At 41.5% G+C, this 13,114-nt stretch overlaps 1 protein-coding gene across 1 annotated transcript in view; it reads left to right on the forward strand.

Moving 5' to 3' along the window:
• WDR64 (WD repeat domain 64) overlaps nucleotides 1-13,114 on the forward strand; it is a 127,725-nt gene that overhangs the window by 28,403 nt on the left and 86,208 nt on the right. Inside the window, exons 5-8 of the mRNA XM_065589127.1 lie at nucleotides 1,762-1,872; nucleotides 4,713-4,927; nucleotides 5,603-5,737; nucleotides 9,120-9,199. Of these exons, the coding sequence (XP_065445199.1) occupies nucleotides 1,762-1,872; nucleotides 4,713-4,927; nucleotides 5,603-5,737; nucleotides 9,120-9,199 (541 nt within the window). The remainder of the gene's footprint in view (nucleotides 1-1,761; nucleotides 1,873-4,712; nucleotides 4,928-5,602; nucleotides 5,738-9,119; nucleotides 9,200-13,114) is intronic.

A 13,114-nucleotide genomic window follows, 5' to 3' on the forward strand; every position in this document is an offset into this window, starting at 1 on the left:
TATGAGCTGTTATTTATTACAAATGCCTACAATGACCCCACATATACACACTATTCTTGGGTAACAAGACCTTCTGTGAAAATTATCAAACAATAATTAAAACCTGTGAAACACCAACATTTCCCAGCTACCTACAGTAGAGTACACCGTCAGTAACGCTCAGAAATGCATACACACACACAGAGAGAGAGAGAGTGGAGAGAGAGAGAGAGAGCTGATATTTGCTAGGCAGGTTGAAGGAAAAATATGCCCCATCCACAAAGTCTGAAGGTTGAATCAGAAGCAGCAGCTCTCACAGCACTCTTGGTGCTGATCTTATGCATCTTCTTCCTAGAGTCACTTCCTGGGTAGGGACAGTTTCCTCGGAAACATAAGTCCCAGAAGTACCAGCAGCTGCCTATCAAACACTTCCAATGCAATTAAAATTTTCTAGAGCTTGTCCCAAATCCATGTTATAGGCCAGGTTCTCAGCTAGCATAAATCAGCAGAGCACCCTTTAAAGCCAGTGGGAACTATCCTGAATAACATCAGCCAAGAATCTGACCTGATGTTTTTCAAGTGTTGTTGTTTGCACTGGGACCTATACAATAGTAGTCTTGCTTGACGTGTTGATGGAGATGGAAAGATATACTGTATATCCGTCTAGCTACTGGATTCACACATAAAGAGGCTTCTGTATATTTATATATATTTCATGCAAGAGGTCAAACATCTTTTATACACTAAAAGCTATGCTAGTACAACAGAAATTTATGGTACTTTGAGCTAAGAGTGTCTCCTCTTCTTGGGCCAAACTGACACTTCCTTTGGGAATCTCATTTGCTTAAACAGGTCGGATGGATCTCTCCTAATGCACTAACAGGAATTTACAACTCAGCAGATGTATATTTCTGCTCTGTAGCAATGAACATTCTTCATTTCTGTCACTCAATTGAGATCCTGCCTGTAGATAGAATGGGATGATTTAACCCTGAAAATATGTGAATTTGGGGCATGTAGAGGTCAAGGTTGCATAATGGGTTGAAGGATTAGTGACCTATCCTTTTACCTCCAGAAACCTAAGTTCAAATCCTACATTAAGGATCACATTCACAGCCCAGCACCTACCCTAAGTATTCAGCCTGAGGTGGGCATCTCCCACCGGAGCCTGTGGGACAGCTCTGGAAGTGTTCCATTAAAACTACTTTAGCTCAGTTTTCAAAGTAGCTCTTTGCCCTTGTAATGTGGCCCTGTTGTGTGGCCTCACATGCCCATAGATCACCCTTACTGGCACCCTCTGTGCTATTATGCAAGGAGTCCCTGCACATCTAGGATCCACAACACTTAAGGGGTGCACACCCCCATCTTTCCTCTCCTACTGCAAAATAGAGTTGCACTGGTTCCACCACCAATGGGACCTCTGCAGTGCCAAAAGGGGAGGCTGGATTTGCCCCCAGATAAAAACAAATTTGATCCTATTAACCTAGTCCATAATGGTCACTGGCTTTCATCACCAAGCCATGGCACAATCTACAATTTCTAGCCCCAAACTGTAACAATAGGTCAAACAGAAGTGCATTGGCAAAACTACATTACACAGTGTCTACTGACTCTCTCTGGTTCTAACAAATGTATAAGTTGTAAATTCTTCACTTTCATGAAATCAAATGTACAAGAAACTTAAAATAAAAGGTCCATATCCTATGATTATTTGTATTATCCTAGCACTTAGGAGCCCTACTCATGGACTAAATCTTTCAACCATCCCTTTTCTTTCATCAGGATAGTTCCTGGGTTACTGGATGTGATTATCTTACTCAGCTCAAACGGATTGTTGCTGTAACTGAAAGGACTGTTGTCGTCTGGGATTATAAATCACAAGGCAGCTGCCAGGTATTGTTTTGGATCATGCAAAGGTTAAAGAAAACCTAACACACTCAAGAATCCTCTGTGTTCACATCATATAGCCCTGTTCCAACTGTCTGGTACGGTGAATTCTATTGAGTGACAATGAGTTCCTGCAGAAGAGTTAGTAAATAAATAACTAAAATGGCCTTCCCTCTGCAACAAGTGACATGTTTGACGTTTCAGGACTAGTGTACAAGTCTTCAAAAGAAGTTTAATTCAGCCTTCTTTTGGAGTAGCTTGATAGTGTGATGGATCTATTAAGCCAGGGGACTACAACTCCTATCAGCCTCCCCACTACCCATCCTCTTCCTCATGGTCTGTAGTCAGTCAATATCTGATACAGAATCCTGTAACCTACTATGTACAAGAAGTACATGATATGGTTTCAGCAGTGTGATTAGTGCTAGGAGAGAACAAGAAACAGAAGGAAAACAGCAACAAAGGTTGCAAAAAAAAAGGAAGGAACAACAAAGATTGCAGACAGAAGGAATAGCAACAAAAGTTGCAAACAGAAAGAAAAAACAATAAAGGCTGCAGGATCTCATCAACATGCCACTCTTCAATGCCCCCAGAGAACTTCAGCTTTGACAGACCTTCACAATGGACACACAGAAAGCAGTATTTTGCAAGATTTTGAATTGCTACAAAGCTCCGTAGAAAACTGGAAGTTTCAGGTATCTTCTTTAATTTATGCTATGGGGAAGCAGGAAGAGTATTTCTTTAAATCCTTTGACTTTATTGAAGACCGTCACAAAGATGACTATGAAAGCGTTCTGGATATGTTTGATGGACACTTTAAATCTCAGAGAAATGTGGTTTATGAAAGAGCAAGTTTTCACCAGAGAATCCAAGAACCAGGGAGCTGTGTTGAATGTTTTATAAATGTTCTGTATCCATTGGCTGACAGCTGTGATCTTGGATTTGCAAAACATGAAAATATCAGAAACAGGCTGGTTACTGGGCTAAAAGATAAAAATCTTTAACAGCAGCTACCATTAAAAACAGACCAAACCCTATCCACAGTTGTACAGATAGCAAAGCAGTCTGAACTGGTCAAACAGCAGAACAAAAGGCAGGAGCAACTTGAAAAACCAGAAACTCCCAGCCTAAGAGGGTAAAATTCCAGTCAAACTCCAAAGCCTTTCAGTCTGCTTGCACAAGATGTGGAAAAATTCATAGCCCAACAAATGTATGTTTCACTGGAGGTTCAGGGTGTAATAAATGGACAAAATATGGTCATTTTACAGTTTGCTTCATCAGAGCAGTCAGGGAGTTGACTCATATAACAGACTATTAAGAGCCATTGTTTATGGATCTATCACATGTGATGACACAAAGCCTGCCTGGAGAGTGAAACTGAATATTCATGGAAAGCTTATAGACTTTAAAATGGACTCAGGAGCAGACATCACAGTCATCTCAGAAGGGACTTACAATCATCTTCAACCTCTCCTAGAGCTGAAGTCACCTGACACAGCTCTGACTAGCTCTGTAGGTATTCTGAACTGCATGGGCCAGTTCATCACAGAAACAACCTACAAAGACAAAAGCTTTGCATTCAGAATGTATGTTATCAAAGGATCACACACTAACAGCTTTCATTATTGTTTATGAAAACTACAGCTCCATCTGTGTTCCTTTACAGTTCTCCCATGTGTCTTTGGAAAAATCTGTAGTTGTAATGAACAATATTTTGATATATGGGTCTTCGATGGAAGAACACAACAGAGCCCTCAACAAAGTTCTAACCTAATCAATCAGTTCAGACTGAAGCTAAATAATGAAAAGTGTGTTTTCTGCCTACCCCAAATGAAGTTTTTGGTTCAGAGAATAAACAAAGATGGAATGAGTCCTAGCTCTGAGAAAGTAAAAGAAGTTCGAGAATTGAATGCACCAACTAATGTATCAGAACTTAGATATGTACTTAGTTGGTTTTGGTCCTGCTTTGAGCAGGGGAGTGGACCTTGATGACCTCCTGAGGTCTCCTCCAACCCTAATATTCTATAATTCTATGATGCAAATTGCCTTGGTCAATATCTACAAGACCTTTCTAGAGAGACAAAACCATGGAATGAACTATTAAAGTCCTACACATCTTGAGTATGGGTGTCAAATCAAGAAATTGCCTTCAAAAAGGTAAAAGAAATTATCTCAAAAGTATCAGTTCTCAAGTCCTATGATGTGAACAAACCCACAATGGTCAGTTATGTCCTAAGTGTTGTATTGTTTTAACAACATAGCTCTGAATGGAAGCCAGCTGCATTTTGCTCTCTCACACTCACAGAAAGTAGGCGTAGCAAGTACATATTCTACTGAATACAAAAGGAAGTGAGGCAATAAAGTCAATGAACAGTAGAATCCAGATGATTCAAAATCCCACTACAGAACCTGCCCCAAGTCTAACAGGCTGCCAGCATGTCTCCCACTTCTGTTGGTCCCTGTCACTTGACTTCTAATACTATACCAGTCCACATTTTTCCTACACAAAGAAACAACAAGTTTTTAAACAAACAAGATCCTAATTCACAATATACTGGCACACCATTTAGCATGATGAATTCTCCTGTTATATTTATTGTTAATATTTCCTAACCCAAACACAACAAAATATCTTTAAAACTCAGGGTGAAGTTCATAGCAAAACTCCCATTGATTTACCAGCTGCATGAGTCTATGGTATCACAAAACAGCTGGAATGGAAGATTTTGAAAACCCTGAGACAAGCATTAGATGTTGATATAAATAGATGAGCATGGTAGAGACTATGCTCAGTTGCTTTTGGGCTCATGTGCAGTATCAAATAAACTCTTTACTGTATTTCACAGGATAATTGTTTTATCATCAAACCAATGGAACATTGTCTGCTCTGTGTTTGTACGGTGAATTTAGGAGATCAGCTAGCTAAGGATGACATCCTAATGGGAGATGATGGGGGTCATGTCAACCTTTTTACAGTGACCAGCGATGACTTTGGACTAAAGCAATCGAAAGCCAAAAAGAAATCACAATTGCAGATCCTGGACTCCAGGAAATTCAAGAAGTAAGTTGTTTGTAGTAAAATACTATCACTTTAGCAGTTTTCATCAAATAACTAAACTCTGGTTCTCTATGATCTGTGCTTCTAAAAGTGCTTAAAAATGGACCTTGCCTAACATAAGAATGAAAATAGCTTTTAAAACAACGAGCCTGATTTTCTAGCTGTTGTGTGATGGCAATGGGCCCAGTTCACCACTACTTTAGTCCAGTTTTACCCTGGTGTAACTATTGTCCTCTATTAGATGGAATCAGAACTATTTAGTTGTGTGTCGCAGGCCCTACTCTGTCTCCATATTAAAGAAATATGTCATTATGTCCAGTATTCGATGCCTGTGGCTTTGGAGCTGGTGGATCTAAGGCAGTGGTGGGCAACCTGTGGTCTGCAGGCTGCACGCAGCCCATCAGGGTAATCCACTGGCGGACAGTTTGTTTACATTGGCACGGCTGCCTGCAGCTCCCAGTGGCCACGGGTTCGCTGTTCCCAGCCAATGGGATTACCCTGACAGGCCGCATGCACCCGCGGGCCGCAGGTTGTCCACCACTGATCTAAGGTATCTCACCTCTCTTGCTATGAATTGCAAGTGTTCATTGTGTGCACTTTTAATGACAACCTGGCAGTCCTTATTATTATCACACAAACACATATATTATACAATAACCACCTACTTTTTCTCCCCAGTATTAAACGAAAACTCCATGATGACTGGGTTGTGAAGGTTAAGTTTATCTCTGCCCTGAATTGTTTTGGATCCTGTTCCTTAGACAGTGTTCATTCGTTCGTTTTGGATGACTTAAAGAGACTAGAGGACAACTTGTAAGTAGAGCCATGCATGTCATAGTGGAACACAAACTCTTCATTGAAAGAGCCACATGGGAGATTAGTACATTTCAAAATTCTACAATTACAGTAGCTATGTCTTTTGTAAAAGATGGCTAATTAAAACTAAGACATAATTGGAATTAGTCATGCAAAGCTCTACAGAATGAGCCCTCATAAAAGTATATTGGTTTTTGCTCATTAACTTTTAAATGCCAAGGACTGTCCATATGTTATTTTCTCTCACATAACCTTTACAAATAAATTTTGTTAGCAAGGTCTGTCTGCTTTGGGTTTTCATCAGTAGGCACATTTACCAAGCAAACAAAACAACTGGATGATTTTATCTGAACTGCTGTAATAACTTATTTTGAAGAATAATGCACATTGCTTTCCTACTTTTCTACATAAATTCAAATATATTGCACATGAATTCATTTGCTCATGATGAAAATGCATATATGAATATATGAAAAATAGATAAGGAATTAAATATTTTTGGTAGTGGTGTTTAACATGTAATTGAACTTATTAAAGAACATCATTAATGACGCTTTAAAAGCCATGGTTAAATTGGCTCTGCTACTTAGATTTATATCAGATTGTGATTTTGGGAAAAGTGAGTTATGACAAAATTAAGAAATGAAATAATATGGACATACTAAATTTGACATGAATAGAAACTATAAATAATGCTTTTCATTCAAGGATCTCTGAACATTAGATCCGTTCACACCCTCTTTGTCAGGTAGAATTTTAAGGGCAGAAGTGAGAATTATGATCATATAGTTTCACTCATTGCATAACACAGGCCATATTCCCAGTAATTCCTGCATCAAGCTCATAACTTCTGGTTTTATGGGTATTCTGTGTATTTTTTTAGATGACAGAAGGTAAAATTGACCAAGGTCACTCACTGGGTCAGTAGCAGGGCCTGGAAATGCTATTTGAAGGTGTTCAGAGTTTTAGAAAGTTGAAAACAATCCCAAGAAAGATGAGGAGGGGGAGAGAGAAAGTGTCAAAAATACAGTGGGAGGTGCATGCACCACCACTGTATACTGTGTTATATATCATTTCAATGCAAAGGTTCCTTTGGGGTTTTTTTTGCATTAAACATTTATTGTACATGTGTCTCCAGTTGTTGGAAGATGTACATTTCCCTAAGGAGCTTCAGACAAGAGCTAGATGAAATTATATTTAGACATTTGCAGAATACACAAATGTTCAAATGAAATTTGTAACCCTAAAAATAGAAATATATTAAATGACCATTCTGTATAAGTGATTGTGGCTCAAACATTTAATTACATGATGCAAAAAAAATGACTATCCCAATTAACTATGGAACCACTCTTGCTGTTTGGTTTGGGAAGAAAGCTTGGTGATCAGTGTAGTTTTTAGTTATCCTAATCCTTACGGAACTGTGCCGTTTCTAGGTGGCTAATGCCTGGAAAGGGATTGTCTTCTTTCTTTACAAAGAGGCTAAGAAGGGGAATGTGTGGCAGGGATCAGAGAGGGTGTCTGGTTGCAAGGATGTGGGATAGGTCTGGACTCATATCTGGAGTGAATGTTACCAGCCTTCCTGTTGCAGGCCATCCTCATTCCTGTAGGAGAAGGTTGGAATCACTCCTTGAAGGATCAAGTAAGGATTATATAAAAAACCTCTCCATTTTAAGAATTAAAAAAGAAATGGCAAAATCCTAAAATAAACTACTTGAAGCTCACATAAGGAGTTGTTTGCTATTTTACTCCATAACCAAGCATTCAGATTCTTTTAATCCTGTAGTGAGTTCCACACAGTCGCATGGAATCTGACTGCTCAGAGCTTACTGCAGCATTAGGGATTTAGAGTTTATTACTACACCCAGACTCTTGTCTGCTCCTGTGTTATCGGTGACACTACCTAATCTGTACTGAAAAAAGTCTCTCTTGGCTGTTTGACTTAACCATTTTTATAGGAAGTTGCCTCATGCAAAGAATTCAATTCTTCCTTTCTATTACCAAAAACCAACCAGTCACCCAAAATATATCTCCCAAAACCTCTTGTGCTGCATACAGTATGGTATTGCCACCCTCACTTCTGCGGTGCTGATGGGGGGCGCTGCCGTCAGAGCTGGGTGCCCAGTCAACAGCTGCTGCTCTCCAGCTGCCTAGATCTGAAGGCAGCGCAGAAGTAAGGGTGGCAATACCATGACCTCCCTAAAATAAGCTTGTGACCCCCTGTAACTCCCTTTTGGGTACAATTTGAGAATTCTCCATGAAATCTGGATATTATAGGGTAAAAGCACACAAAAGACCAGATTTCATGGGGGGAGACTAGATTTCATGGTCCGTGACGCGTTTTTCATGGCCCTGAATTTGATAGGGCCCTACATGTTGACCTATGTACACTCTGGGCATACTGGCAATAACCAGTATTTCCTGCCATTCATTTCCACACCTTAAATAGGTATTTGTTGGATTCAGGTTTTTAAGAAAACATTCAGACTGTAGCAATCTGCATGGAATTTGGAGGGAGGAGTTTGGAGGAGACACAATGAAGTCAGTCTGTGTGTACATGGCTGGAATGCTAACTACAGTTGCATTACCTCTAAAAAGTTCTCTTAATAAAGAGCTAGTTTAGTTTTGGAAACATGAAATCTTCGCATGTTATTACCGAGCATGTAATACAAGCAACATAGCCCATAAACCAGTTGTATCAAAGTAGCACTAGAGAGGCTGCACTGGATTTGTGTAAAATTGAGGCTGTCACTGCCATCCTAGTTTCTAATATAGAAAGAGCCACTAGTTGTAGAATTCAGTACTCCATCTTGAATTTGACTGGAATATGCTTGATCAAGATGAAGCATGTTTCCTGGGACCTATAGTCTCCAATGATTTTACAAGTATATAAAAAATTAGTTTGACTATGGCTGCAATTTAGGGTGCTATTGCAAGGGAATGAGGTACCTTTGCTACAGGCTTATATTGCTTCAGCTATTCAAGATAAGAAACCATGCTATTTCAGCTGAAAAGCTAACCTGGTCCGGTTTTATTGCAAATGCTAGTTACTGAATTTAAACAACTGTATGAATCAATTTCCTTTTAATATGGTACTGCCTATGTTATATATAGAAATACTTTAGTATTGTGAAAATAACCAGTTAAACATGGTATAATACTATCTGTTTGTTTTGGCCAAGAGTGTCCAGCACAGATAGTCCCTCCTTCCCATCCATACTGATTTTTGTGCCATCAGTTCAACCTGTGTGTCTGGCTAAAACAGCCCTTGCCAACCCCCACGGAGTATTAAGTCTTCAGGAAAACAGATTGGAATTGCTATAGACTCTACTTTGACCAAAATTTCCCACCTGATCAAATGACTTGTTAATCATTACAGACCTGTCAGGGAGTTTTCTGTCCCAAGAGGAGTTAATGCCTTCACATACTGTGGAAAAGCAAATATCATTGTTACTGGAGGTAAGTAAAATGTTTATATTATATATGAAGACCCAGTAATGTTTGTCAGTGTTTTCTGCCAAAAAGATTCATTGGTTGTATTTTTTCACTAAATAAACTCCAATAATAATAATAATTTAACAGGCTGGTAATTATAATATTTACTTAAATTGTAAATTCCTGGAGACAGGGACTGTGTTATATGTGTGTACAGTGCCTAGCGCAATGCGGCCATTGTCCCTGATTAGAGCCTGATTAGCAAAGTGGTGAGTGCTCAGTCTGGATTTGATTCACACATTGCTTCCTATGTCTTTAATAAAAGAGGAGAGACCAGGTTTGGGAATACATAAAATGACCCAGCCACCTCTCCTAACTGCAACACTGTTTCCTTACCTTCTCCCACCCACTGTCCCTTATGAGTTATGACCTCAGGATTGCATCTTCACCCTTCCACAGTGACTTCTCTCCTGCTGACCTGAGAAATGCTCCCTAACCTGTTCTTAATGGTTCCCTCTTACCACCCTTTCTGACCCAAGAACTATTGGCTTCAATCAGTGGTGTGACTCCCCCCGTTTCTTACTAATCTCTATGTGCCTTAAAGAAGGCTGCAGGACTGATATTCCCCCGGACATGTCCGGCTTTTTCGGGTTAAAAATAGCGGCCGGGGGGAATTTGTCAATGTCCGGACTTCCCCTCCTCCCCCCTCCCATGCAGAGCGTGCGCGCGCTTACAAAGCAGCCGGTGCTCCAAAAGCCAGAGCCAGAGCCCTGCTTGCATTTCCCCCTCCTCCCTCCTGAAACTTGACACCACTCCCCTCCTCTCCCTCCCTCCCTCCCTCCCTGCACTCACAGATCGCCGGCTGTTCCTCTGGAGCTCCGAGCCTGCTGCCCTCCCCCGCTGTCGAGCGTGCTGCTCTGCAGCACAGTAAGGGGGCCGGGGGCCAGAGAAGCGGCAGGGAGGTTCGGGGGGGGGGGGTAGTCAAGAGACAGGGAGCAGGGGGAGGGTTGAATGGGTCAGGGAGTTTTGGGGGGGGGCTGTCTGGGGGTTGGGGGGTAAGGTTTTGGGCAGTCAGAGTACAGATGGGGGGGTCTCAGGAGGGGGCAGTTAGGGGACAAGGAACAGGGAGGCTTAAGTAGGGAGTGGGGTTCTGGAGGGCAGTTAGGAGCAGGGGTCCCAGGAGGGGGCAGTCAGGGGACAGGGAGCAGAGGGGTTTAGATGGGTCAGGAGTTCTGGGGGGGGCTGTCAGGAGGCAGGAGTGGGGAGAGGGATTGGAGCAGTCAAGGGATAGGGAACAGAGGGGTTTAGATGGGTCAGGAGTTCTGGGGGGGGCTGTCAGGGGGTGGGGGTGTGGATAAGGGTTGGGGCAGTCAGGGGACAGGTAGGGGGGTAGGGTCCTAGGGGGCCAGTTAGGATGTGGGGAAGGTCTCAGGAGGAGGCAGTCAGGGGACAAGAGGCAGGGAGGCTTAGGGAGGGGGTGGAGTCCTGGGGGGCAGTCAGGGGACAAGGAGTGGGGGGGAGGGTTGGGGGTTCTGAGGGGGCAGGAAGTGGGAGGGAGTGGAAGGGGCGGGGCTAGGACAGGACAGGGGCGGGGCTAGGGCGGGTCTCCTCCCGTCCTCTTTTTTGATTGTTGAAATATGGTAACCCTATGATGCACTGTCCAGTCCATTTCTTCCCCAGTGGTCAACCATATTTTACATTGCTGTTTCACTGCCTAGAACTACTACTCCCACTGTGCTCTGTCTGCCACTCCTCCTTCCAGACCCCATCTGTTTCATCCCACTGTGGTTCCCTATCTCTCTCCTGTCCGGCTTTCTCAGTTTTAAGGTTAAGCTCTGTAGGGTGTGCCTATATGATGAAAAAAGGTGTTTTTTTTTTAAATCAGTTTAGCTTAATCAAGTTAATTAAACACAATTGGAAACACTGCCACAACACCTGTGTAGATAGTTTGACACCTTTACAATCATGTTAGCTGGTTGTTTTGTAGCATTAACACTCAAGCCTATGTTGGTGTTAAGGGGCATTTGCAACTGTGTTAAGATAACTTCAGTGCAGGGGAAAACACCCTTCTTATCATGTGGACAGGGCCTAAGGCCTGGTCTACACTTTAAGAGTTGTACTGGTATAACTATTTTGGTTAGCAGTGTGACTTTTTTTGTTAATTATCAAAATACTTGTATTGGTGAAAGTCCTAGTGTGGACACAGTTTGGTACAAAGGTGACTTATACCGGTATAGTTATTTCCCTTCTCATAGGTGAATAGCTCTTTCTACCAATATAATTGGATCCACACTAGAGGGGATTGTACCCCTTTAACTGTATTGGTATTGTTAAAGCAGTACAGTGTTCTAGTGTAGACAAGGCCTAAGTGCTTGCAGGATCAGAGCCTACGTACTTTTCACATTTACAGATATTATTTGATTAATTATGCTGATAGTTGATCAGAAATTGTATTTAATGATGTGTTTTATTCAATTGTTATGGTTTAGTTAGATTTTTGTTACAGTATTGTGAGTTATAACTGATCATTTTAAACTGGTAATTGTTTATTTATATGAGATGAATAATGGATATCAGCTGATGTTACAGATTGCATGATGTTTGGCTTTTGTCCAAGTCCTGAAACTCTGGTATCAATGAGGCTCTTCCTCCTCAAAGGAAAGGACACTTTTTAGGCTCTAATGAAGACCCTGTGTTGAAATGTTAGCCACAGTTGGCTGATTAAATAGTTACTGTTTCATTCACAAAGAGTGAAGGGGAATGCAATCTAAGTTGAACAAGTGGAACTTTATTAAACCCTGTGAACTGTTCTGGCCATATGGCATAGTTGCTTCAGGCTAACTTCCCTATTCCTGTTGGTGTCCTGTTAATAACTGTACCTCCCAGGAACACTGGCACCCTACCTCCCCTTCCAATGACCATGATACAGTTAAATGATACAAATATTTTATAATTTTGATTTTGCAATCTTCACTTCCTAGATAGAAGAGTTTATTTTTGTACAAAAAGGTACAGAAAACCTGGAAGGCACAACAAAAGGATTAATCCTTTTATGTGTCCCCCAAAGGCTCTAGAGTCATGACTTTAGAGAAGTATAAAACTTCTGTTTTTTAAATTTAGTTTGGGTAACTTTCCAGTGCTATATGCCCTTGGATCTACACAGATTGGCTTCTAGATGGATATAGTACCATAGCAACTTCCTTCCCCAGCTAGCTCTTTGACATCCAAATCTTGAACAATGCAATATTAAAATTCTTTACCCAACTTATTACATTGAGTTAAATGTCTAACCCTTCAGCCTTTGAGGGATCCGTCTTCAAACAGGTGTATCAGGATACAGGCATCTGACTCGCGTTAGTTGGACACACCTACCACTTAAAAAGTTTAACCCTAGAATTCACAGCTCTTTAGGACAGTACAGTGAGCACAATAGGCACAACATGTGCTAGGATTTCCATACAGTATGACTGGCATTGTATCTTACGGCTAGTCTACACTAGAAGCATTACATTGGCACAGCTGCAGCAATGCAATCTCAAAGCACTGTACAGACATTTTAAATCACGTAAGGCAGACACCTTTTGAGAGAAGAGTATCAGTAGAAGGATAAACAATGCAATGCAAACTGAACAACAGTGTAGGGGAGGGAGATATTTTGGCCAAGGACACTGGGCCTAACTAAGGCTACGTCTACACTACACAGCTTTTAGCAACATGGGTGTGTTGCCACAGCCGTGCCCCTAAAAGTTGCACCATGTAGCCACTGTTTGTTGGCTCTCCTGCTGACAAAAAACTTCCACCCCCAATGAGTGGCGTTTGCTTTGTCAGCAGGAGAGCGCTCCTGCCAACTATGTGCTGTTCACACTGGCACTTGTCACACCAAAGCTTTTGTCTGCTGGGGGGAGCGGCGGTTAACACTTCTGAAAGACAAAAGTTTTG

The sequence above is a fragment of the Chrysemys picta genome, chromosome 3, assembly GCF_011386835.1.
Source record: "Chrysemys picta bellii isolate R12L10 chromosome 3, ASM1138683v2, whole genome shotgun sequence".
NCBI lineage: Eukaryota > Metazoa > Chordata > Testudines > Emydidae > Chrysemys > Chrysemys picta.